The 27,394-nt window shown below is 42.6% G+C and overlaps 1 protein-coding gene across 1 annotated transcript; it reads left to right on the top strand.

The window, feature by feature from the left end:
* Positions 1-2,155: 2,155 nt before the first annotated feature.
* Positions 2,156-27,394, top strand: TMPRSS7 (transmembrane serine protease 7). The gene is made up of 18 exons (XM_083734850.1): positions 2,156-2,329; positions 3,838-4,039; positions 5,037-5,167; positions 7,593-7,660; positions 7,958-8,151; positions 10,178-10,216; positions 13,088-13,316; positions 13,850-13,980; positions 15,858-15,970; positions 17,718-17,824; positions 19,404-19,540; positions 20,903-21,010; positions 21,103-21,213; positions 22,122-22,238; positions 24,007-24,184; positions 24,927-25,195; positions 26,230-26,366; positions 27,222-27,394. Exons 1-18 carry the CDS (start codon positions 2,279-2,281, stop codon positions 27,390-27,392), a joined length of 2,493 nt encoding a protein of 830 aa, XP_083590976.1. The 5' UTR covers positions 2,156-2,278; the 3' UTR covers positions 27,393-27,394.

The raw sequence follows: 27,394 nt of genomic DNA, 5'->3' as shown, positions 1-27,394 counted from the left end.
CAGACAAGAACCACAGTGTCCTCTAGTGGTTGTGAGTTCCAATTAACACAGGAGACTGACTTCTACCAGGCCAGCCCATTGGTCAGCCACATATTAGCTACTCTGACCAGCTGCAAGGCTGCCTGGAAGAGGTCATTCTACCTGCAGAACATGTACTCTACCACTGAGCTCTCTGCTACCTTTCCCAGCATCTCACAGGAGAGTTTACAAAGATGGTTGAATATTCAGGAATAGTTCCTTATCTGTTTTTGGAAAGGACTAGGGGTAATGACAAGAGTTTTCTTGGGTTTGCTTTAACTGTACAACACTGAATTTGTGCTGTTTGTGAGCAGCAGTTCACTCTGTGTGACATATTAGGGCATGCCATTTTAGGGGGTGAAATGTAGTTTTTGCCATTTACTTCAGTGAGGAGTCTTTAAAACATGTTTTCTCGTGTGAGGAATTCAAATATGCTATAAGTTTTGTTGTCAGACAACACTCAGCTTGGTCAAGGTTTGATGAAGGAGCACGTAAACTGCTTTCAGAAACCCAAGAAATTTAATTTCACCTTCTGAAAATGTCAGGAAATGCTAAATAATAGTAATAAGAAATAAGAAATAATATTGACATATAATATAACTGCAAGTGCTAGGCAATCATTTTTAATGATTTCTATGAAATTTTACGTATGCTTTACTTACCAAGCAAAGCTAAATTATATTAATTTAACCAGAATAACTTTTGAATTCCCAAGTCACGTTACAACTTTTTAGCACCGCTCATTTTTTAAATTTGAAGGTCGAAAAATTCAGTCAAAATGCCCTAATGTTATATGCAGGAGATGTGGTAGGGCTGAGTCTCAGCTTCATGCATGCCTCTGACCTGGGTTGTATACCCTAACAACACAACCAGCTCATCTGTTATCATTTATTTTCTTTATACAAGTTACATACCAGTTATTATAAAAAAGCTCCCTCTGCTATCCTCATGTGACCCCCTGCACCTCAACCCAGTGGCATAGCGTGGGTTGTCAGCACCCAGGGCAAGGCAAGTAATTTGCACCCCCTAACCCATGGATTTGCGCCCCCTAACCCTAACCCCCAGATGTTGCGCCCGGTGCGGCCGGCCCCCCCCTGCACCCCCCACGCTACGCCACTGCCTCAACCCCATCTGCCTCAATGGGTTAGAGAAATAGATTTGAATGGTGACATAGGCTCACACCTGATTATCTTGCAATGTTCTACCATGGTTTACTGTTATATTCAAACAGGACTGCTAAACTACTTAACGTCTGCAGCATAGTTATACTCTTAGATTAATGTGCAAACCTGAATGTTCTGTTTAATTGAAAGAAGCAAGGGATAAATCACTAAGAGGAGGCAAAGGGTATCAAAAGGCCACATCCATCTAGGTTCAGAATTAGGTTAGTGCAAAAAAAAAATCTTATGCAACCGACATGCAGAACTCTGCTGTTCTAGTGATTCCCAGCTCCAATGCCAGCATCGCCATGTGCAGTGCATGGGAACCAACTCCCTGGACCCCGCAAAGTTGATGGGCATTCCCATTCAAAGGATGTGTGTGCACTGTGTCATGTGATCAGTTATGTGGGGCAGGAGGGCTTTCCTGGGCCCCCACAATACTTTATTCAAGTTGGCATCCTTAGCGCAGTACTGGGTTTCCCAATAAGCAGACTAAGCACTTCCTCAGGGCACCTACGAAGTAGGGGCACCAAAAAAGGAGATTTTTAAAAATAGAATTTAACATCTGATATTTCAAAAACAACAACATTGAAGTAGTCATCAAAAACAGAACTTTGTGAGACTTCGTTACACCCCATTCCCTCTTCTTTCCCTGCTGTTCTGTTTTAATTACTTTTAATTACTTATCCTTACCTAAACCAGCAGGCACTCTGAGAGGCGCTGCCATTGAAAGGTGTCTAAGCCTTACTGCTAACAATGTTAAAGTATACATAATATACAAATACAATATTTTTTAATGTACTATAGTAGTAGGAAGATAATTTGAGCAGCCAAATTTGGAGTCCAGTGCTGCTTGATAATGTTTTGTTTCTTTTGAAATGTTCACAGCAGCGGCAGAAAAGGGCAGATGAAATTACCAATGGAAATTCTTCGATGTAAATTGATGCCACCCCAGGAAAGTCTGCTTTGACGGTGTTACCAGTTCTTCTTCAAACATAGTTTCTAACAGTCCTTGGCAGTAGATACCTGCAGCTCTCAGTGTGTGAGTTCTGTTTATTTGCTTGCTTGCTTGCTTGCTTGCAAAGAATCAGCCTCCTACAATGGACGAGCAAGGCAGTGACAGACCTGCTAATCCTGAAGATGAATTAAGTGTAAGTAAGTAAACTTTAAATGCACTGCAATGTTGTGCCTGGTTGAAATAACAATGTGTTCTGTTTATCATATACTTGCTGAGCCCATGAATTATGAAAGTGATATCTGGGAACTAACTGGCGCTGTCAATGCTGTAGCTGATTTTAACTGGGTTTTTTGGTGAAATATGATGTGCATTTATTTACATGCAGTTGATAGGGCACGAGATCAGCCCTTGAGAGCTGATGGCAGGAGATTTGCATCAGGAGGCGGAGTGAAGTTCTGTTAAAACTTATTTCATTCCTGGGTGCAATTTTTGAAAAACAAATCAATTAATTATACAGCATATCTAAATATAGTTCGCATTCAGCTAGTTGGCATAGTAACTGTTATCCTGGACTGCTGACAGGTGGTTAAAAGAAAGAGGAGGACTTAAATAATTCAGTGTTCTGTGATACTTAAATTGCTTTATTAATGGGAATGAATTCTACAATGCATAATCAGAGCTGGCACAAGCGAGGAGGCTGGGAGACACATTGTTCTTTAACCGATTAAAGGAATAATTTGAGATACTTAAATTGTAGCAGTCAACTATGAAATTTGCTGCTCTGGATGAAGTAACAGTGCTGAAAATGCACTGTTCTGCTGTTGGTGTCTGACCAAATAGTATGATGGAAGGAAAAGCAAGAAGTTCAAAAGCGTTTATAGTCCCTGTGAAATATTTAAAGGGAGAAAGGGTTGACCAGGAAAAATGTGAAACCCTGTTAATATGATTTGATTTATATCCTGCCCTTCTTCATAAAGAAGCACAGGACACTTTGGATATGGGAGATGGCCCTTTTTGAACTGAGTGTTTCAATAGCAAAAGGTACTTCTTTGACGGCTACTGATAGCTGGAAAATTGAACAGCAATGACAATTTTCTGGTGGCTGCTATGTACTGACTCCACCTCACCTGCTTGGGATGGAGAGAAACGTTTTGTGCTGTAACCAGAAAAGTAAAGGGAGGGGAAAGCAGATGTGGCATTATTTGCATGGATTTATAAAATTATTATTTTTAGTAGTAGTAGTATTTACAAATTGTAAGTAGCAACCTTAGTGCTGCATATGTAGGGTGCTTCAAGCCTATCACTTCACCAGATTCCAGATTGTCACCTCTGCTGATTGTGTTGAAATTCTTTGCTGCTGGTATGTTATTTTATATAGTGCATCAAGGACACAGTAGTAAAATAATAAACAGACCATGAGAAACAGTTTTAGGAGTGTATGGTGGTCCTAACTGAAAAGTAAGACTCATTGAGATTTACATTTGTATAAGCATACCGGGATTGTGTGGGATATCACAACTGCAGTGGCATTTTGATGAAGCAATAGAGCACTGAAGAGTCACTCATGACCACACCAACAGCAGAAATGGCAGGCAAGGCATGTCGTTCAAGTGTGAAATGAATATGTCTGCCTTTGGGAAATGCTGAATTGAGAGATACTGGACATTTATCTATGTGATTCTTTCCCCCTCTTTGATTAAGGTATCAAATGTATCAGTACAAATGGCAGATTCAGAAGAAAAGTGGGAAAGAATTGCAAGGAAACTCAATAGGTCAGCAAAATCAAAGAGGAAAGCCAAAAGAAACAAGTCTCTCTGGAATTTTCAAAATAAAATCATTCTGTTTACAGTGGTCCTCTTCATTGTAGGTGTTATAACTTGGACGCTATTGTGGCTCTTTATTGGTGAGTTTCTGTATCTCCATTGTAAGCAATGCTTTATGAGGCCTTTCCCCATATTTACATTTAAAGAACACTCATAGAGGTATAAACAATGCTCTAGAAAATCGTTTTCTATTATGTTGCTTTTTATTGGCTCTAGAAAAAGGTTTTCTATTTACAATGGAGGCTGTTTTTATCCTTCAGAAGATGTGTATGCCAGAATGTCAGTTAAAAGAGAATCCTAGCAGCATCTTGGAAATGTTCTTCAGAGCCCAACATTTAACTAGATATAGGAGAGTAGTCTGGATAAGAATTTGGTTCTATAAGGTGTGCACCCACAGCTCAAAAGTGAGAGAAAGGTCTCCATTAGCTATTTTCTTCTTAATGAATTGTCCTCCACCATAACCAACCAAAACCCAAGTTTGTGTGTGTGCTTTATGTGATTTTCTATAAATGCATTTCTTCCTTGTTTTGCTTCATGATTGAGACCGGGCTATTGCATTATTTTTCTGGCTCTATAGTGAAAAACTTTTTAAAGGGCAAAATGCTAGTGAAATTAGAACATACTAAGGAAAACCTGGTTATCATGTGGGGGGCTATTGGCTAGTGTCTGTGCCCTTGACAAGATACTTTTCCCAAAGCAGTTTACTCATTTTTAAAATAAGTCTTCATTATATGTAAGGATGGACAGACACATGAATAGATATATGCTGCTTTAATATTTTTCAAGTAGTACTTTGTCCACTGTGTGCTATCTGGTTGGTGTTGACCCATATCAGAACCTTCTTGGTAGCAGTTCTCCATTTGTGAGATGCCTTCCCTGGTGAGATGTATCTGTCTCCCTCATTATTAACATTAAGGAAAGTTTGAAAAACATTCATCCAAATATTTGATGGCTGAAAGATACTATTCCTGACAACCTTGACATTATTATTATTAGCTATTAGGATACGTTACTATTTTAAACTTTTAAAAATGCATTGTTTTGATATTTTATTGTGTTCTTTTTATTGTTTTACAGTTCAGGCAGAAAACAAAGATGCACTGTATTTTGTTGGATTATTTCGTGTTGCCAACATTGAGTTTCTCCCAGAGTATCGGCAGAAGGAATCCAGGGAGTTTCTCTCTGTTGCACAGAATGTGCAGCAAGTGGTAAGGAAAAAACGCCAACCCTGGTGTTCCACATTATCACCAAAGCATATGCAATAATCAGCTGGTTGTGTGGACCCAGCAAGCCTTGCCTTTTGTAGTGTGTCAATAAAGGGAGGTAACACATTCTGGAATTTTCTCTCTGTGTCGTATTTGTAGTACCATAGAAAGATTACTGCTGGATCAGGATGAAGGCTAGTCCAGCAACCTTTTCTCACAGTGGCCTGCAACAGAACTCTCCCGGCTGGCGTTTCCTAGCAACTGGTATTCAGAGTAATACTGTCTCTGGCTGTGGAGGTAGAACATAGTCATCATGGCTTGTAGACACTGTTTGCCTTATCCTCCATGGATTTGTCTGATCCTCTTTCATAGCCAAGTTGATGGCCATCACTACAATGACACAATGTCATGTAGTCTTCCCAGGGAAAACAGAGAGAGAGAGAGAGGGAGGGAGGGAGGGAGGGAGGGAGGGAGGGAATAATAAAATCATAGAAGTGAAGAGTGGACCCCGAGGGTCACCAATCCAACCCCTTGCTATGCAGGAATCTCAACTAAAGAATCCAGGACAGATGGTGCTCCAACCTCTGCTTTAAAACCTCCGAGGAAGGAGACTCTAAAAAGTTTCAAGTGAATCCATTCCACTGTCAAACAGATCTTACCACCAGAAAGATCTTCCTCATGTTGAGTCAGAATCTCCTTTCTTGTAACGTGAATCCATTGGTTTGGGTCTTCATCTCCAGAGCAGGAGATAACAAGCTTCTTCCATCCTCCATGTGGCAGTCCTTTAGATATTTGAAGATGGCTATCCTCTCTCCTCTCAGTCTCTTAGCCAGGCTAAACGTACCCAGCTCCCTCAACCGTTCCTCATAAGGCTTGGTTTCCAAACCTTTGATTGTCTTAGTCACCCTCCTCTGTGCATGTCAAGGATTGTCAATAGCCTTCTTAAACTGTGGTACTCTGAACTGGACACTACTCCAGGTGTGGTTGACCAACACACACATGCAGAGAATGAATCCCCCTTATACTGAGTCAGTCCATTGGTCCATCCAGCTCAGTATTGTCTACACAGATTAGTGGCAGCTGCCCAGGGTTTCAGGCACGAGTCTCTGCTAACCCTCCCTGGAGATGCCAAGGATTGAACTTTGGACCTTCTGCATGCAAAGCAGATGCCCAACCACTGAGTTGCAGTCCTAATGTGGCTTCTTGAAGGAGTACACAGCTTTCAAAGAACTAAGTTCAATAGAAAGAGGAAAGTGGAAGGGCACTGCTGATGGGTGGGGGTTCAATAATGAGTCCTTGAAATGGTGCAAAGGAGAGCAAAGGCATGAGTCTCAGTCTTTAATGAATATCCTTAAAATACAAGATGTGTCTGTGTGCATGAGTTATGCTGCACAGTCTCTATCCAGTAGGTCCCATGCAACTTATACAGCCACATCCCCAAAATAAATGGGTCTTGGTGGGCTGGATGGCTCAAAACTAACTGACCAAACTTTCAGCACTGTTTGCTGGTCTTCATTGTATTTCCCCTTTCTCTTAACTCACTGTCTCTGTTATTTACTGATTATTCACTGTGCACTGGAATACCAGCCAAGAGCTGAAAGAAAAACATGATTCCCAGGGAAGCACCAATTCCCAAGGATTCCTTATGCTTTACATTGAAAATGCACCTGTTTACATAGGCATTCCCTCACTCCCTCAATCTGAGTCTTCTGATTTACTGTAATCATGGTGCTTTCTTGATAGAATTGTTTTACTGCATATTTTATAGATGTGCATATTTTAATTTTTAATGACATTGATTTATTGCATAGTTAAATATGGATGCTTATATTTTAATGTTTGCATGACTGGGTGGGATTTTTGTGTGCAATCTTGCTTAGAAGTCTATATTGGCATTAATATGAGTAATTCAGTCAACAACTTAAATAACTTGTCATAAAGGTACCATAAATCTCCAGTACTCCCTCCTTCAAAGCTGAGAATGATATCCTTGTTATAAACAAACAGGGCTGCTGAATCTGCTGTACTGCATATCAGGCAACTCTCAGGGTGCTTCCAGACTTTTGCTATTTTGGGGCAGGATTCAATCACATACAGACAAATTCAAGTTGCACAATTAAAGTTGATTTGAAGGGCTTGCATGACCTATTTCCTTCACCTAAAGATCAACTCTTTTGTGATAAGAAAAGGAATGGGGGAATGTACCAGAAACTGTGGGGGTAACACCTCCTTGACACAGCATTGTCTAACCTCCCCACAAAGAAATCAGAATAAATGCTAATTAAACAGTCAACATTGTCTAATTGCCCTGCAAAGAAATCAGGATGAATACTCAATAAACCAGTGATCTGGAAGTGCCCTCAGCAAGATTAATTTTAATTTAGTCTGTGTGGGATTGCCCAACCATTCTGTGCATCTTCTCTTTCAGATGAACTTGGTATATACCAAATCTGCTTTCTCCAAATTCTATAAGCAATCCATTGTCTCAGATGTCAGGTGGGACATATTTTCCGTTTCATTTGTGGCTGGGGGTCTTAGCGAGAAATAATGTCGTGTTGCAGCATTTACTATCCATGTACTGTCTCTTGTTGCAAACCAAAAGCCTCATCATATGTGACCAAATCCAAACACAGAAAGCACTCCCATGTCCCATAAAATATCTTACATTTTAAAAATGTTGGTATATTAAAAACAACAACAGCAACAACAACAATGATGAGAAAAGCTATAGATTTTCAAGCACCTGAGTCTCAGAAACACTGTGATGTAATTTGCTTTTTCATTTGATTTCAGTAACAACAACAATGGGGGTCTTCTTGTCCATTTCTGGATTGTGTTTGTGGTGCCACAGGCTAAAGGCCAAGTGTTTTGTGAAGATTGTGTAGCTGCTATTTTAAAGGACTCAATTCAGACAAGCATCATCAATCGAACCTCAGTAGGGAGTCTTCAAGGCCTTGCTGTCGATATGGACTCCATTGTGCTTAGCGGTTGGTATCCCTTGGCAGTTGCTATTTTTCCTCTGAAGAAAGTGAACCTTCTGACACAATTAATAGCTTGCTGTACTGAAAAAAACTAGAATCCATAACTTTTGCCTCTGAAATAATCACCTCATGGAACTGGAAAAGCAGAATTGCTATGTGGAGATCTGAACTGGGCCTAATGGTGCTAATCCAATTTTCGCTCAACAGGGTGATGGTGATAATTGGATTTATGTCCCTTTGTGTTTATCATCAGTTGATGCCATGTGTCATTGGAACGTCTTCCCTCCTGATGACTTTCTTATAGAATTCAATCCATTCATATAGGAATGTGCTCACTTGTCTGCTTTGATACCTTATATATGGTGTCAGAGCTAGCCCTACATTAAGTAGAGTGAGGTGTCTACTTCAGACAGCTAGTTTTTGATAGGGTTGTGCACAGCACCCCTGCCTGGCCTAATTTGGGCCTCCAGGATCACCCAAACCAGGGAAACCTGCCCTGCCCTGGATTCAGCCCCAAATAAATTAAAATACCCTCATTAAACATACAGCCAGGAGAAGCACTGGGGAAGGAGATGCTGTATCTCCACCTACAAGAGCATGGGGGTTCCCACCTGCAGGGTGCTGCTTTGCAAGTGGCTCTGCTAAGGGGAAGGAGCTTGTGAAGAAGCACCCTGAACCCCACAGGCTGGAATCCTCCACTCAACAGACTGGAGAATTAATGTATTATTTTTATCACCATGGAGAGTCGAGAGACACTCCTGGAATTTTCAAGCTCAGGTGGTTGGCCTTGGGACTGTTACCTTACCTTGCGATGTGGGGGTGGGTGAGTGCTTTAAGCCAGTGTTTTTCAACCACTGTTCCATGGCACATTGTGTGCCGCGAGATGTTGCCTGGTGTGCCGTGGGAAAAATTGAAAAAATTGAAAGATTTAAAAATAAAGTATTTTATAATTTTTCATATTTCTGTTTACTGACTATTTCATAATAAAGTAATTATAAAATACTTTCTTTGTGTTTATTTGATTCCTATTCAAGAGGATTACTTTATATATAGTCAATATAGGCACAGAGTTAAATTTTTTAACATTTTCTAATGGTGGTGTGCCTCGTGATTTTTTTCATGAAACAAGTGTGCCTTTGCCCAAAAAAGTTGAAAAACACTGCTTTAAGCAATAAGAAATGTTTTTGGCCAACCCTATATGGAGTTCCAGAGTGAAACCAGCTGTCAGGATCCCATATCCCTCTCCCTGCAAGTTCATTGCAATGCATGTTAAGTCTTTTAGTCTGTATAAAATCCTGGGAAACATCCTTTCGTGGTGGCTTCACAAATTCACACAAATTATTGTCATATCAATAGGTCACTATTCTCAATTTCCAAATTAACACTGCAATGCATATTGTGTGGTGGCTACATTCCAGAGATGGCGCTTAGATGCAAAAATGTGTATACTTCAACCAGCCCTTTGGAGCTACTCAGTGTGAGCATCCTTAGCTTTCCAGAGCTGTACACCGTGTGGGCCTTGCCTGTCCCCCCAAGCAAGCCAGAGAGCTTTTACCAGGCTCTGGGATGCTCTCACAATATCTCGTGGGACTGTTCAAGCTCCAGCAAGATATCACAAGTGCATCCCAGAGCACAGTAGGTCTGAGAGCTTAAATGCTCTGAGGAATAGTTCAGTCAGTAGAGCATGGGACTCTAAACCCATGAGGCTTGTGGACTGAAGCCTCACATTGAGTGAAAGATTCCTGCGTTGCAGGGATTTGGACTCGGTGATCCTTCTGATCCCCTCCAACTATGCTTCTATGATTCTTTCTGCACTGAGAAAACCCTGCACAGAAAGAACATTTAAGCTCTCTGCCTTCTCTGCATGTCATTTGTGTGATTACTACTGGCCAGACTTCAGCCACTTCATGTTGAAATCGCACATGTTAAATGCATATATGTTGTGATCATACTGTATTACATTCATATGTTGCCTGCTGGTCTGTTTGTTTAAATATGTGCAGAGTCATTTGTATTTTCTTCTCCCATGCAGTTGGGCTTCGATCAGATTACTCTTCAACAACAGGAACAGGTACATGATTGAGTTTTTTAAAAACACATGTTTTCCATTTAACACATTTCAAAATGGCAAACATATATTATGTGGTGAGAATTGAATCCTGCCCGTATCTGTATCACCTTCTACAATGCAGGCTTTGTACAGGGCTAAACATGGGATTTCTTGGCTAATTTAGCATTTGGATCATGCTTTTGAGTGTTCAAAGATGTCATTCTTACAACAACCTGAGAGGGAAATTAGTACTGGGAAATGCTCCCTGTTTCTCTGGGAGATAATGAGTTTCAGAAGGAGACACTACCACGGTTTGGGCTTCTTTAGAGGAGGGGTTGGTGATATTTTAAAAATATTTTGCTTGCAACTGAAGAAGTAGAGAATCAGTAGGGACAATCAGTGTGTACACTGATACCAGACAGCAGAAGTGCAGCCCTCACATCAGATCTCCCAAGATGCTCCTGATTTCATAGCTAGAGATGAGGGGGAAATTCACCTTCAAACCATTATGCAAACCTAAGCACAATTATTGTTCAAAATTCACATTGCACATCTTTGATGTGGTTCTTCAAGCAAATAATGTGTACAGAAATGTGTTTATTAACAGGAAGTATAGATAAAAATGCATATATTCATGAGAATATACCGTATTTTTTGCCCCATAGGGTGCACCGGCCCATAGGGCGCACCTAGTTTTTTGGGGGGGAGAGATAAAGAAAAAAAATTATTCCCCCCCCCCAGGCATGGGGCTGGGGTGGGGGAAACCCGAGCTTCCCCTGACCCCAGCCCCCAGAACAGGCTGCTATCCGCAAGCCTAGGGAGCCCGGCGGGAAGTCGCGCCGGGCTCCCAAGGCTTGCGGAGAGCTGCCCAAAGCCCGGGGTGCGCCCCGCTGTGCTCCCCAGGTTTCGGGCTGCAGGCTGCTGTCTGCAAGCCTTGGGAGCCCGGCGGGAACTCCCGTGGGCTCCCAAGGCTTGTGGCTAGATTCCTGAAGCCTGGAGAGCGAGAGGGGTCAGTGAGCACCGACCCCTCTCGCTCTCCAGGCTTCAGCGAAAGCCTGCACTCACCCCATAGGACGCACACACATTTCCCCTTCATTTTTGGAGGGGGAAAAGTGCGTCCTATAGGGCGAAAAATACGGTATATAATATGCATTATATCAGGACAATTGCTTGCAAAAAGGGAGACATCTGCACTAAAATGCTGCCACATTTTAATGAGAGGTGTGTTTTTTTTTAAAAAAAGTAAATTGATGCAGAAATATGGAGAATTAAACTTAAGACTGGAAAAATGAGAAACTGAAATCGATAGATTTGGCCATTCCTGCTAGCAACTGCTTCTTCTAGGTCTGCTTCTTTCAATCTGATAATGGCTTTTATTCCTCTACTCACCCACTCTCCCACACATACATTCATACCACATATCTCTCTTTCTGTCTTTCCCTCTCCTCCTGTCTCATTATTTCCAGATGACCTGCTTACTGAATATTCATTCTGATTGTCTGCACAACTTTGTGGGAATGCCAGCTCTTTACTGAGTGCTCGTTCTGGTTTGTCGGGAGCACAGCAGACCCACATGTGAGGCAAGGTGAAGCAACTGCTTTGGGTGGCAGGATCCTCAGGTGACAAAATTTCTTGGTCTGGCCCTATCTAATACTCTCTCTCTCTCTCCAGTGTGATATAGTGGTTAAGAGTGGTAGACTTGTAATCTGGTGAACTGGGTTCGCGTCTCTGTTCCTCCATATGCAGCTGCTGGGTGACCTTGGGCCAGTCACACTTCTTTGAAGTCTCTCAGCCTCACTCACCTCACAGAGTGTTGGTTGTGGGGGAGGAAGGGAAAGGAGAATGTTAGCCGCTTTGAGAGTCCTTCGGATAGTGATAAAGCAGGATATCAAATCCAAACTAATCCTCCTCCTCCTCCTCCTCCTCCTCCTCCTCCTCCTCCTCCTCCTCCTCTTCTTCTTCTTCTCTCTCTCTCTCTCTCTCTCTGTCTCTCTTTCTCTTTCACACAAACACACACACAGCTCCTTTGGTGTCTTCCCCTCCAATGTATCTCCTAACTATTGAAGTAAGAGGCAGCTGCCAACCTGGTTTGCTTTTTGGAATGGGGAGATAGGGAATATATTATCCTTTGCCTCAGGCAGCAAAATGTCTGTGGGAAGGTTATATGATGTCACATCAAGCAATTATTATCTTACACTTTTCAGCACATTTTTTCCTGTCACTTTTCAAAAGTCCATTTTTTAGAAAAGTGGCTGCAGCAGCATTAGGTGGGGTGAAGCCATTGCCTCAGGTGACTGACACCTCACCTGCCCTGCAACCTCTGCCACCAATGTCTGTCTCTCTGAAATCACATGAAACTTAGTTTTAACATCTGCTTTTAGTGGCATTTTTAAGCTATATGATGTATTGTTTTTTGCAAACTGCTTAGATTGAGCGGCATTTAAATCCAGTTAATGTTTGTTGTTTTTTTAATACAGTGGTACCTTGGTTCCTGAACGGCCTAGTTAACGAACAAATCGGCTCCTGAATGCTGCAAACCCGGTTTTGCAAACATTTTTTGGAAGCGAATGTCTGTTTTGGCTGTCGACATTGTTTCCTGAGCCAATCAGCCAATCAGAAGCCGTGCCTTGGTTTTTGAACATTTTGGAAGTTGAACGGACTTCCAGAATGGATTGAGTTTGAGAACCAAGTACCACTGTATATAAATACATTTGGGGGGGGGGGGGTTGAATAGAAAATTAAATGGGCAAATCTGGTTGTAAATGTCAGTTGGATCAATTGATATTTTATCAGTGACATGTGAAAAATATTATCTTGTCTATCCGTAAAGCTTAAGCATTGTCTTTTACCAAGCATTGTAATCTCCATGATACTAATCACCATTTACTGTAGGTTCAAGTTGCATATATGATCTGCATGCAGACCGGCTGCATCAGCACTTTCCATTGGACATTTCAACAGCATCTGGAAGGATGATCTGCTATTTCAAACTGATTGCATTGGTCGGCTACTTAATCCGCCTCTCCGTAGCATCCATTCAGATTGAAGCAGACAATTGCATCACTGATTCTTTGACCATTTATGACTCCCTGATGCCAATCAAAAGTAAGATACTGTATCGGTAGGTATGCCTTTTCAGTACAATTTCTTTGGTTTCTGCAAGCAGAAAAGAAGTTCATTTTTTAAAAAACAAAACAAAACAAAAACCGTGTATATTAAATTTGTCCATTGGCAGCCACTGTAGATTCCTTAGCAAGATATTGCTTGCTAGCAGTATGTTGCTCCTAACAGCAGTTCGCAGACCAAACTTTATGGGAAGACCCACAAAAGAGTGTGTTGCTATAATCCCCCCTCAATGTTATCAGTCCACCTGGGAGTCATTTGGAAGGAAGGGCAGGATAGATTGGGGCAGGAGTCCCAAAGGCAAACATCTTGTCCACATTATTGAATTACATTAACTGATTGAAGCAGATGGGGCTTTGAACACCCCTATAGGATCTGCTGTGACAACAGTCTAACGTGAGTTTACCATCACAGTTACTGTGGCTTCCTTAAACTATTGGCTAGCCTAAGGGCCAAATCTAGTAATGAGGCTAATGATGCATTGTAATTCCCATACTTTCTACACATGAAGAAAAATCAATTTATTTTCAGAATTTGTGAACCAACCAATTCATTCCTGTCTTTCGTTTCTACAAATAATTTGATGCTGGTTACTCTGAAGTCCACGCAAGTGAAGAAAGTGAAGGAATTTCATGGGTACTTTGAGGTCATCCCACAAGAAAGTAAGTGTTCTCATTTGTTAAATGTGGACACTCCAGTTGTAGACTCGTCATTAGTTAAGTTTTTCCCCTTACCATCAAAAACAGTACACATCCTACATCAGATAAGTGAGACATACCTGTCTGAATGTGTTTTCTGTCACCTTAATAGCATTTCTCTCTTTCATCTTTCCCATGACCTGCCTAACTTCAGCTCTTTCTACAACCAGTTGTTTGTTTGCTTGCTTCTCAATGTCTTCAGTCTCCAGGGCTGACCCAGCTGTATAAGTAATTCAAGTAATTGCATGGAAGGGCAGTTTATTCAGATGCCATTGCAACAGCATGTAATCTAAGAACTGCACCTCAGCATCTTTTGTGACCCTGCAAGGGATTCTGGGGTCTCAGATCATGCAGTGCACCTCTGCAGCATGGAAAATGCCTCGCTGCCCCAACCATTTGCAGATACCACAATGTGAAACATCAGTTGCATTTTCATTATAGAAATAACCAGTATCCCTTTTACTCCATTATGCCAGCAGATGGAGTAGTTGTCAAATACACATATGACATGAGATTGTTGTTAGTTTCACCGTAACAAGGGAATATAGGAGGCTGCCTTGAATGAAGTCAAACCTCTGATTCATCTAGTTCAGTATTATCTTCAGTGACTGAAAGTGGCTCTCCAGGGTTTCAGACAGGGGACCTTCCTAGCCCTACCACAAACTGAATCTGGGATCTTCTGCATGTGAAGCAGGGGCTCGGAGTGATGGCCCTTCCCAAACAATTAGGGGCATTTCAAAATAACAAAGGTCATTATGTCACTGGAACCAGGTATATGTTTTTCTTGTTGACATGCTTCCCCATTATGGATCCTTGTAGTCCATTTCACCCTTTCTTCTTTATCTGTCACATCTTTTCCAATAGGGACAACAGGGACAGTTGTTGGGTCAGTGGGACAGACTGGGAGTGCTGTTAGTTAACCACCCACCCAGTTGCCCAATGACCACCTTAACCAAGCTGTTGGAGGTGGTCTCCATGATTATAGTTCTGCATGACTTCAATATTCATGCCAAGGCTGCTATCTTTAGTTCAGCTTGGGACTTCATAGCTTCTATGACAATCAGGGGGCAGAACAACACACAAGGCAGGGCATGCACTAGACTTAGTCTTCACTTCTGGGCAAGTGCTGGAGTAGATGTTGGAGGGATGGAATTGATCTTTTTGTTATGGTTAGATCCCTAGTAAAGTTTGGGCTTGCAGCATCAGTATACCCCCATAGGGGTGGAGGACCAATTCAGATGGTCTCAGAGACTTACAGAATCTGATCTGGGGGATTTTCCAGATCTGGTTATTCTTTTGAGGACCTAACTTCACTGTGGAATACTGAGATGGGGAAGGACAATTAACACTAAATCCACAGAGTGCCCCGTCTGACACTGCAAAGCTTGCTGTGTTCCTTGGTTTCCCCCAGAACTACAAGCAATGAAGCAGGCGGATGATGGCCAGAGCAGAAGTGGTGCAACTTCTGGTGTGAAGCCAACCACACAGCGGTTAGGAAGCACAACCACATGCACCATGAAGTGAAGCGACGATGGTAGCAAAAAAGACCTACGTCTCCATCATGTCCTCAAGTACTCCTCCATGTGATGGAAAAGCTGATATTGCTTACCCTGGTTGATTTTTATGCACCTTGTTTTGTGTCTGCTGTTTACTATGTTTTGCCTTGTTTTCATTGTTCACCACCCTGAAACATATATAAAAAGGCAGGACAGAAATCCTAAAACAAACAAAGTATTACTTAAAAAGAAGAAAGCCGTACTGGAAGGAATGACTTCTTCTTTTGGCTGATTCTTGGTTTCCAGATTGTGCAATAATATGGAAATGCATCTTTGTTTTCTCAGAATGCGGCAAAGCTATACTGGCATTGGGAAGTCCTCGGTTTGAAGGGAGAATCATGAGTCCTTATTACCCAAGTTACTACCCTCCAAAATGCATTTGTACATGGAGTTTCCAGGTAATTTTGAAACCCCATTGTGCAGGTGTTTCGCAACTGCCCTTTGGTGTGTTTCGTGTCAGTAGGAAACAGGGCTCTCTGTCTGTCAGTCTCTCTTTGCAAGATTCTGAGCCCTTTGATCTTAGCACAAAGCTTGGATCTCTCTCTTTCTCTTTGTGGGTCAAGTAGCTGTAGTGGGAGATGAAAGGTTCCCTTGTGAGGCGATGGAAAGCTGCACTTCCTCTTGGCCACTGCCAGTCTGACCTCTTTCCCAAGGCTCTGAGGAGCTGGCATCTGAGCTGTGGCAAGTGCTGTTGCTCCCTGTAGCCTGGCACAGGGAAAACAAAAAGTGCTACTGCTGTGATGAGGACCCTGTGGTCAGTTTTGAACCAGCTGCAGGTTAGTGCTTAAACTTGGGTGTCACTGCTCAGATCTGGAAGCCCTTATTCACAGCTGTATCAGACCTTGATGTGGCTACTCAGTGGGGAGAACGAAGTTACAGGGAACCAGGCAGAGGGCCTTCTCGGTAGTGGTGCCCACCCTGTGGAACGCCCTCCCTTCAGATGTCAAAGAAATAAACAACTATCTAATGTTTAGAAGGCATCTGAAGGCAGCCCTGTTTAAGGAAGTTCAACGAAAAAAGTAGAAGACCCAGTGGATCAGTTCATTCTCTAATCAATTTATGCATAAGCTCCATATATGTGAAAGTGTCTATTCCACCTGTCTGTTCATAAAGTCCAACAGTCCACACAAAAGGTTGTTACAGTTCCACAGAATCCTTTCACAGAGTCTAAGACAAGGATTTCCAGAATATTAGCCAGGACAGTGTATCTTATAGCATAGTAGTACTGATATCATATATGAGTTTGTACTACTGATGAAGCCCAGGACGGCAAAACAAGGCATAAATTGATTAGAGAATGAACTGATCCACTGGGTCTTCTACTTTTTTCGTTGAACTTTATGAGCTACTTCTGTTGAAATCTACAATTCAATACAATGAATAGTATATCTTATTTTTTCAAACGTACAGCCAGTTACGTCTTGTGTGTTTATTGTACGTGTGAGGTCATGACGTCAGAGGAGCTGGGGTGAAGCCTAGCACAGCAGCAGTGCATTAGCAGCACAGCTTCAATGGCCATAGCTTCTCCTGCTCCTGCTGTCACCACCAGCCTGGAGCTGCTTCCAAACTCCTTCCCATCCACGGCAGCAGAAGCAGGAGGAGGAGAAGAGCATTGAGGCTGCCCCATGCGCGGCTCTGTGCTCAGCCTCATTGGGAGGCCTTTTGGAGGGCTCGGTCCCCTCCCCCAAAAAATTTCAGGGCCCAAAAGGGCTCAGCCCCCAGGAAACGGTCCCCCCTGTGGAGGTAGAACATTATTCCCCATGAACTTGTTTAATTTTATTTTAAAGCCATCCAAGTTGGGAGCCGATCATACATATTGAGGGAGAAAATTCCTTAGTAGATATTCAGTGCCTAGTTTGTCAGAGCCTCCACCCAAAGCATACTGCAGGAATAGCCGGGTGATTTTTGTTGAGGTAGCAAACGTTAGCACACATTTAACCTACTGCAGAATGTGGCTCTCATCAGATGTGTTTCCATCTTTATATTGTAACTGGTATCTGCATGATTCTTGATGTGCTTTGGGACAAGTGAAACCCTTGCATGTATCTTATAGTAATAGTAGGAGTAGTAGGAGTAATATCAAGCTGAATTGTCCACAGTTGTTAAAAATATTTTTAAAATGTATCCCTTATTTCCTTAAAACAGACTCCCCTGAAAAATCTTGGCATAGCTCTGAAATTTCATAATTATACTATCAGTGAAAAAAGCATTAAAGGCTGTGAGCACGGATGGTGGAAAATTAACGAACACATGTAAGTATATGAATATAGGCTATATATTCTCGAGGAGGTAGGCAGCAGATTGAGGAAGTTGTCATAGCAAGTAGTCATGTGATCATTACATCATCCTGATGGCCTTTATTTAAATGTGCATGGCAAGATACAAACTGTTCTCATTTGCTTCATGTTCATTCTTCAGCATCGTTTGGATACGAGGTATCCTGTCTGGCTGGTGACAATTGTAGAATGGGGAAGGCTTTCGAGGCGAAGGCAGTAGCTGATGGTGTAGTGAGACAGCAGTGCTTACCTGACCTCCCAGCAGTGGGGTCACTGCTGCTTACTGGGAGGGAGAGTGGGAGAATTAAATGGTGGAGAGGCTGGAGCTAAGCGAATACACCAGCAGGAGCTCTGTATTGACTTAGCTGATGTATTTGCTCAGCTTGGGCCTCCCCAACACCTTGCCCCTCCTACTCTCTCTTGGCTTCCAGTAAGTTGGAGCTACTCTACTGCCATAAGGTAACATAAATGATGGTGCCCTGCCACACTGCCTGCTACTGGCCCAAGGGCCACATTTCTTTCTGGGTAACATTCTGAGGGCCACATGCCACACAGGCAAAAGTTGGAAGGATATCATTCTCCATTCCAGTTGACATTAAGCCCAGATATTTATAGGGACAAATACAAAACATGCTGGGGTGTGTGTGACTGCATAGAAATGTATAGCAGCACCCTAAATTGTTCGACCTCAGAAACTTGTGAACATAGGAAACATCCCTAATGATGTTATTTGTCCATTGGCCCAGTACTGTCTACTCTGAGTGATAGCAACTTTCCAGGTCAGGTGTGCGGAGAGAGATGCTTTCCATTATCTACTGCCCGGCTTAACTGTGGAGACAATTAGAAATTTAACCTGCAACCTTTTGAATGCAAAGCACATCCGTCACTGTCACTGAGCAAATTCCCTAATCTAAGCATACAACAAACATACAGCCTTATATTAAAATACTGAGATCACATAAGAAAGCTTTACAGAGAAGGCAGCAACCTATGAATCACTTTGTTTCGCCATGTAAAAAATGGTATTGTCTGAATAGATTGATTAGGATGGAAGGGTTATGTTTCACAAACAATGGTCCAAACGATATTCTCCAAATGCCAATTTTAGTTGTGTCATTGCCACGAAGTCCACTAAAAGAGGCTATCAGATACATCAATGGAAAGGCAATGGGCAGAACAATTATTTCCACATGTACAAATTTCCTTTGGGTGAAATTCAATGTAGTACTCAATCAGCACAAGCATTTTTGCTACATTGACAGAACAGCCTCTCCTCTCCTTCGTCTACGTGCTGTTCTGGCAGTTCTCTTGACCCTCCAGAGTGGATTTGGGAGAAGTCATAGGGGTGCACATAGAGGGAGGAGAGGGTGGGAAAGCCCAGTTGTGCTAGCAGGAGTTGAACCCTACTCTTACTCTTTTGTACCAGGTGATGATTTTAGAATGCAGTTGTTAAAAACGTTGAGGAATTCAAATATACTACAACTAGGACTGTTCTTGTCTTTTAGTGATGAAAGATGTTCCATGCCCCATAAGTTAACATACATTCATCCCACAGGTATTGCGGTTATTACATTGATCATCAAACAATATTCCGAGTTGCAAGCTTTGCAGTTAATGTTGAGTTTCAATGTAGTTCCAAAATTTCAGAGCAGCCACTGCTTGTAGAATATGGAAGCTACAATATCAGCCAACGTAAGACTGATTTTAACTTTCCTTTATAGCTTTTGGAACACCACCTGATTGCATCTTTACTAAAAATACTGGAAGCCATCTTTGGCATGCAGGATAATGTTCAGTTTTTGCATGTGAAGGTTTCCCCCCCTGTTTTCTACTTTCTATCCAAAAGTTATAATCCACATTTCAGCTATATAAGCTTGATGTGACATGGTTTTAAGAACATGTGTATAAGATGGCAGCCGCTCCTATTATTATTTTTTAAAAAGCATGACTTGCTAATGCAGGCTAAGCAACATGACTTGCTAAATATGCTGAAATATGAAATTGTAACTGATAAATCAGACTTCCCAAACCTGGTGTCTTCCAGATGTTTTGGACCACAACCCCAATTACCCCCCAATCTACAGAGTTGACCTGGCTGGGGTTGATGGAAGTTGTAGTCCAAAATATATTCAGATCACCAGATTAGGGAAAGCTGAAATAGATTACACCTATAAATGATCTGGCAACTCATCTGTTGAGTTAACCCTTCCTAGTAGAGCATGGCATGAGATTGAGATGTGTCCTTGTATGCTATCTTTCTTAGAATTTATGTCTCAGCTTTGACGAGTATCTTCTTTTCCTGATAAATTGGCAGCTTTAAATTTTATCTCAGGTTTATGAGTAACTCATGAAATAATATTTCATTGAGTTTTATTAAAAGGCAGTACCTGCCAAGTAGCATTCCTAACCCTTTGTAATAAATAGGAGTGATGCAAAAGCACCTTTGAAGCACATTTCATTTTGGGAGAACCAACTGTGTCATTAACTGGTGTTATGCCATTAATTTCTCCAACTTTTCTTCTTCTTTTTTTACAATTTCCCATCATTATAAGAAAAGGCATTGCATTTGAAAAATATCAGATAGTGAAATATTTAATGAAATATTCATGACTGCAGGGCAGAATTTGTGTTGCTCTTACCTTACTTTGGAGGTGCCCAATCACTCAACACATCATCTCACCAGAGGTCTGTACTCCACAGCCTTCCCAGGTCCCCGTGCTTTGGTTAAAGCCCAGGGGAAGACATCATGAAGTAATTCCTTCCAAGAGATTTTAAAGATCGTGAAGTTCAGGCAGCCAGGAATGCAGCAGAGTTACTGGGCAAATGTTTAGGGGAAAGAGACATGCACACATACCACACTTGGACACCTCACAATGCTCAGGTAGGCTCAAAGCCACCACACCTAAAAACGTTCCACAGAAATTCTCAAGTGCCCTGAGAATATGGTAGGAAAAGAAAGCTTTTGAGATAGTTGACAGCAGGCTTCAGCACAGTATAAGAGCCAAAATTACTTTGAAAGCTAGAGGTCCTAACTGTTTTCCCTCTTGCCTTCAGCTTGTCCACTTGGAACTTTTGAATGCCACACAGGTTTATGTGTTCAGCAGACTCGGCGCTGTGATGGGATCAATGACTGCTTTGATGAAAGCGATGAGCTCTTTTGTGGTTAAGTATCCGTAGCAGATGAGCCCTGAAATATTATGACCACTCTTTAAGTTACCTTTCTTAGTGACTTGCTGCCTTTCTTCTCATTTTAGGTGTTCCCAAACAAAACTGTAACACCAGTTTCCTAACACAGCACCATTCCCTTTTCTGTGATGGAATAAATGACTGTGAAGATGGTCAAGACGAACGACACTGCACTGAAAGTGAGTCCCACCCCATAAAAGTTGTTAAGTGCAACAGTTTCACCTTACAAATTGCTCATTCTAGTTATTGGCGTGATCCACAATACTTTGGGCTTGATACCAATTCAAGACCATTATTTTTGGTTCTGGTTTTTCTAATCAGGAGAGGAGAAAGATCTGTTGAACGGGCTGCTTTCCGTTCATGCAACCATTGGATACAGCCCTTTGCCTCTGGCTTAAAAAGACACACCAAGTACTGGTGTCAAAAGTGAGCTGGTAGCACCTCGTCTGGATGTGAACCTTTTGTGAAACTGAACGTCGGAAGATTCAGCGCAGATGAAAAGAAGTCCTTCTTCACAGAGCACAATTAAAGTCAAGAATTCACTACCACAAAATGAAGTAATGGCCACTGGCATGGATGGCTTTAAAAAAAGGATTGGACAAATTTATGAATGATAAGGCTATCAAAGTCTACTAGCCTTGAGGGCTATGTTCTACCTCTACAGCTGAAGGCAATAGGCCTCTGCATACCAGTTTCTGGGGAACACAAGTGGGGAGAAGGCTACTGAGCATCAATAATGCCCAACTAGTGAGATTCTGATAGGCATCTGTTTGGCACCTGTGACAATTCCCCTCACAGAGCTACAATTATCAGCGTTCCCACTTTATGCTCCAGGCCCAACCATCCCTGGCACATGTCTCTTGGAAGTTTGCTCAGGCAGGTGTGCTCAGGCAGAATAGGGACTGACCATTAAACAATTTTGAGAATTGTAGCTCAGTGAGGGGAATTGGGGTCTCATAACAACTCTCAACACACTTAACAAACTACAATGTCTGAGCCAGTGCTGAATCATTTTCATTTCTTGAATGAAAAAATGAATAAAACAGAAACTGCTGAAGCATGTATTTTGTCACTGGTTCTCTTTCAGGCATCCCATGTACCAATAATACATTTAAGTGCAGCAATAATATTTGCTTCAGGAAGCAGAATGCAAGATGTGACGGGATTGTAGACTGCCTCGATCGAAGTGACGAAAACAATTGCAGTAAGTCTGTTCAAGGCTGAAATCCTTAAAAAAAAAAAAAAGCTTACTAGGACAGCCCTTCCTAATCTGGCATCCTCCAGATGCTGTAGGACTACAGATCCCATCAGTCTACAGCATGGCTAATGGTCAGTGATGATGGGAGTTACAGTCCAAAATAACTGTTGACGACCAGTTTGTAGAAAGCTGTGCTACAGTATTATGGTGTATCAAATACACTGCATTGCGTTCAGTGGTCTTCTGCTGCACTCCACCTCCAATCTGTTTCAGATTTTGAGGGTGGGGGTGGATGGGACAGGAGAGAGAGAGGAAGTTCCATTGCATGCATGGAAGTCCTTGGCACAGGGGTGTAGTGTGGGTTGCCGGTGCCCGGGGTGGGGCAAGTGTTGTGCCATCCTGTTGGACTGGGCAGCGTTCAGTCCCTTCACCAGCCAGAGCCTAATCAAGGGAGTCTCTCCTTGCAAACTAGCCCCAACCTGGGAGCAGAGATAAGGCAGAGAATCTCAAAGCCATTGTTTCGTTGATTCAGATTAACTAGCTATCAGTTATTGGGTAATATTCTGAGAATATTTGAAAAGGATCACAGGTGGCTTCAATAACAATGTGGGCAGAAATTCTAGTCAAAGCTGATGGGAACATGACTCATAAGAAACACTCAGCTGAGATGTTCACATCTGAATGGGGAAGTCATATTCAGATGTGAACCGGAAAAACAGCTTTCCGGTTCACGTGAATTATTGGCTTCATTTTTCAAAGCTGCACATGCTTCTCCCAGCCCATGCACACTGCTCTGTACAACACAGTAGGTATTCATTAGCATATTTTAGTCCATAGATACTGAAAGATACTTTATGCCAGGTCAAAGTGCTCATTTAGCTCATGATAGTCAACTCTGCCAGTGGTTTTCGAGGGTCTGAGGCAGAGGTCTTTCACATCCTTTGCTTCCAGATGCTTTTATTTAGAGATGTCAGGGACTGAACCTAGGAAGCAAAGGGAAGCTATGGGCACTCTTCTTCCAGCTGAATGTAAATAGCTTATGGTGCTTGATCCACCACAGAAAATTCCTAGGCCTAACTAACAGCTGCATGAATTAATCTGCAAATCCTCAATCCCTAATAATAGAAGAAGATCTTAACTCAGTATAGAATCATAGATAAAGACATCTACCATTTGCATTAATTACCAGTGGTCTCTGTAAGGCAATCAAAGTGTCACGGGGTCTCTGCCCATCTAAGCCATGAAGCTTCTCCTGCAGGAAACAGGACTTTGCTTATCTCAGTTCTTCCCCATCCCCCACAATGTGATAAAGGCCAATGAATGGTGTGCTACATGGATTCCCATCCCTAACTAGGCTCTCATTGCACCAGCCACAGGTTTGCATAACAAATTCAGAGGATATTGTGTCACTCTCTATACAGACAGTGGGACTTCCGACTTTTTTCCTAATGGCAATTGTACACAGTGTTTGAAACTTGGGGAGAGTTTTTTTAAAAATCGTGTGCCCCCATGCAAGGGTCTTGTGTAAAGCAAAAACTTAAGTCAGAAACCTTCCTGTGCATAAATAAACCCTTAATTTGCACCTGAATCAAGACCACTGTCATGTATTTCCTGGCACTCCAAATAGGCAGACCTCAGTTTGCACATGAACTAGTTATATTTAGAGTGCTCAAGTTCAAAAAGATTAGTTAACAGATCATCCAGTTGGAAAATCAGTATTCCGCCATGGCTGCTACTGCAAGGGAAATGTTGAACTGTTAACCCTCTTCCAAAGGCTGTGGCAGCACTAAATACCGCAACATGCCCCACCGGATTGTGGGAGGGCTGGATGCCCACGAAGGTGAATGGCCGTGGCAAGTCAGCCTCCATTTTGCTGGAGTTGCTTACTGTGGAGCCTCTGTGATATCAAAGGAGTGGCTTCTCTCCGCTGCCCATTGTTTTCAAGGGAACAGGTGAGTAATTAAAAATCCCTTCATCCATAGCTTCTCCTTTCTCATAACTCCAAAGTAGTGGCATGTATGGGATAGACATGGAGCACAATGCACTCCTTCTTCTCCTGTTAATTTGTAACAGTCAACCATGCACTGCAATTATGAAATTTCCAATATGCAGCTTGAAAAATAACCTGGTGTCCCTTTGCATAGGCGAAGGGTCAGTGCACAAGGCTGCCTAGTGCTTGGCTTTTCCAATATTCACCCATTTCCATCTGTCCATGGCAGATCCCTGCTCAGAGCCCACTTTGTGCTTAAGGCCCAACTACCCCGGTACGTGTCTCAGGCAGGTGTGGTCCTTGGCTGAACAAAATTCCCCGCTCCCATCTTAGTCCCACATTCTTATTTTAGATTCCTCAGTTGCACACCCTCCAGCATTCCCCTGAAGAAAATGGGGGCACAAGGGCGTGGTACCAAAAGACGCCTAAGTCAGTTGACTCACACAACAGTGTGGCACCACTGCCAGTTCATCCCTGGGACATTCTGGGCAGCGGTGACCAGTCAGTAGACATGGGGGACTAGTCTAGACCCTAAATTTTCCCTTGGCATCTCCTTACCAAAGCCCAGAGCTTCTGCCTGGCTTAGGGAAAGAGACGTGATGCTCTAATGGTTCACAATTGTTTGTGTGTGTACTCCAGAGTTTTCATACCTTGTTCTAGAAGTCTGGTTACTGATGCTTGCATGATGATCTGCTTTCCTTAAGGTTATCTGATCCTAGAATCTGGACAGCTCATTTGGGAATGCGCACCCAAGGAAAAGCCAAATTTGTCTCTACTGTGAGAAGGATTATTGTGCACGAGTACTACAACAGCAGGAATTATGACTACGACATTGCCCTGCTCCAATTAAGCACACCGTGGCTGGACACAATGAGGTGGCTAATTCAGCCAATCTGCCTGCCTCCCATCACACACAGAGTTCACACTGGGGAGAAGTGCTGGGTAACAGGATGGGGGCAAAAGCAAGAAACAGGTGAGCTTCCTGCTCCTTTTTTGCCAACATGCTGGGAATTGCAACGAGAGATTTTTTTGTTTCACTTTTTTATGTTTAGCACAGAGTTTATATCTGTAACATCAACGCATAATCATATTTTCTCGAAACAGATAATGGATTAGGTGACAAAGCAGAAGCAAAGGGAGTCCTTGTGGTGTAGTGGTTAGAGTGCCAGACTCGGACCTGGGAGACCAGGGTTCAAATCCACAGTCATGAAACTCATGGGGCCAGCCAGTTCCTACAGCCAAAGCCATGGGGTTGCTGTGGGGATTAAATGAGGAGGGAGAAGAACCATATATGCCACCTTGAGCATCTTAGAGAGAAAAATGGGACATAAATGCAAATAAATAAATAAATAATGAGTTGTTTTGCTCATTTTAAGCAGCATCTGAACTCTGACAAGCAATGTAGAACTTTTTGAAGGAAGCATCAGCATTGTGCCATCCATGCCAGGGATGAGGAGGAGCCTATAATACTTGGACTCCAACTCCCATCAGTCCCAGCCAGCATGGGCAAGGGTCAGGGATGATGGGAGTTGTAGTCCAACAATACCTGGAGAGCCACACGTTCCCTGTCACTGACATGCTTTCTGTAATGGTTCTACTGGTGATGGTGGATCATGAGGGCACCAACGTAAAAGGAAGCCCTTTTTGTCAGCCTCAGTTGGCCACTTGCAATATGAGGACAGTAATATTCACTTACCTCACAGGATTATTGTAAAGATCATTGAAACAACAAGCGCTGATTTGATCCCTCTAAACTCATAAATAATAACAGTAACAACAATAAGAGCTAGGACAGAAGCCAACATCTCCTTTCCTTGGAAGAGAACCCCATTTCAGTATAACTTACTTTCTATACATAGGAAATATAAATAAAGACGTTGCTGGTTTTCTTAGATTTGATAAGAGCCAGGTTTAGTGTAGTTGCTATAAGGATTGCTATCTGGATCTGGAGTGAGAGATCAGGTACCCGAGAATTATCATCTTGCCTAAATTATTAAACTTTTCCAGATGATGAAACCTCGGCAGTTTTGCAAAAAGCAGAGGTAGAGATTGTTGATCAAACACTGTGTCATTCAACGTATGGGCTTATTACAGCCCGCATGCTGTGTGCTGGGATGCTGTCTGGGAAAAGGGATAGCTGCAAAGTAAGTACCTTGCTCCCTCACATACTTGCCCACTTATACTTGCTCACCACCGCTGTTTACTATTCCTCATCGCCACCCCCAAAACTGACTTTTGACTGCATTCCAGTTCAGGTCTGTGCTAGGAAACCTAATGACACTGGTCTCAACTGGATCTTATATACCAGGGGTCAGCAAACCTTTTCAGCAGGGGGCCGGTCCACTGTCCCTCAGACCTTGTGGGGGGCCAGACTATATATACGGGGGGGAATGAACGAATTCCTATGCCCCACAAATAACCCATTTTAAATAAAAGCACACATTCTACTCATGTAAAAACACGCTGATTCCCAGATCATCCGCTGGCCAGATTTAAAAGGTGATTGGGCTGGATCCGGCCCTCGTGCCTTAGTTTGCTTACCCATGTTATATACCCTCCCCTGACAGGTTGCGCTCCTGCAACCTGAGACTTCTCCTGCATGGAAGGCGCCACTGCTCTTCCCAATTCATACGTCTCCTGGTTCTGGGAGGCAGGGGGGTAGGGTGGGAGAAGGTGGTGTGTCTACTGACCCATCTATTGGTTGAACAGCCCTTTTTCCTCTTCTGCCACATCTGGTGTACCTTCCTCTATCTCAGACTGTCTTGACTCTCCCCGCCACCTTGGCTCCTACCTTGTGGGTGGCGCTAATCCCCATCAATCACTGGCCTCCTCCCCTGGGTCATTCCCCATGCCTCCGCCACATACTCTTCAGAGCCCTGGCTGTCCCTGACACCTGGGGACAGCTTTTATCCACATTGGTAGATAATTGATGCTATCAACAGAAATGATCTAAAACGGCAAAATGTGTTGACTTTTGAAAACAATGTCTTTTTTTTTAGGGAGATTCTGGAGGACCCCTATCATGTCGAAGCAAAAGTGATGGAAAGTGGTTCTTGATGGGAATCGTTAGCTGGGGCTATGGCTGTGGAAGACCCAATTTCCCCGGAGTATACACAAGGGTGTCAAATTTTGCTACATGGATACACAAATATGTGCCTTCAGTTTTTTAATT

The sequence above is a fragment of the Podarcis gaigeae genome (genome assembly GCF_964106915.1).
Source record: "Podarcis gaigeae genome assembly, chromosome: 4".
In the NCBI taxonomy this organism is placed as follows: Eukaryota; Metazoa; Chordata; class Lepidosauria; order Squamata; family Lacertidae; genus Podarcis; species Podarcis gaigeae.
This window is presented reverse-complemented; position numbering and strand designations above follow the sequence as displayed.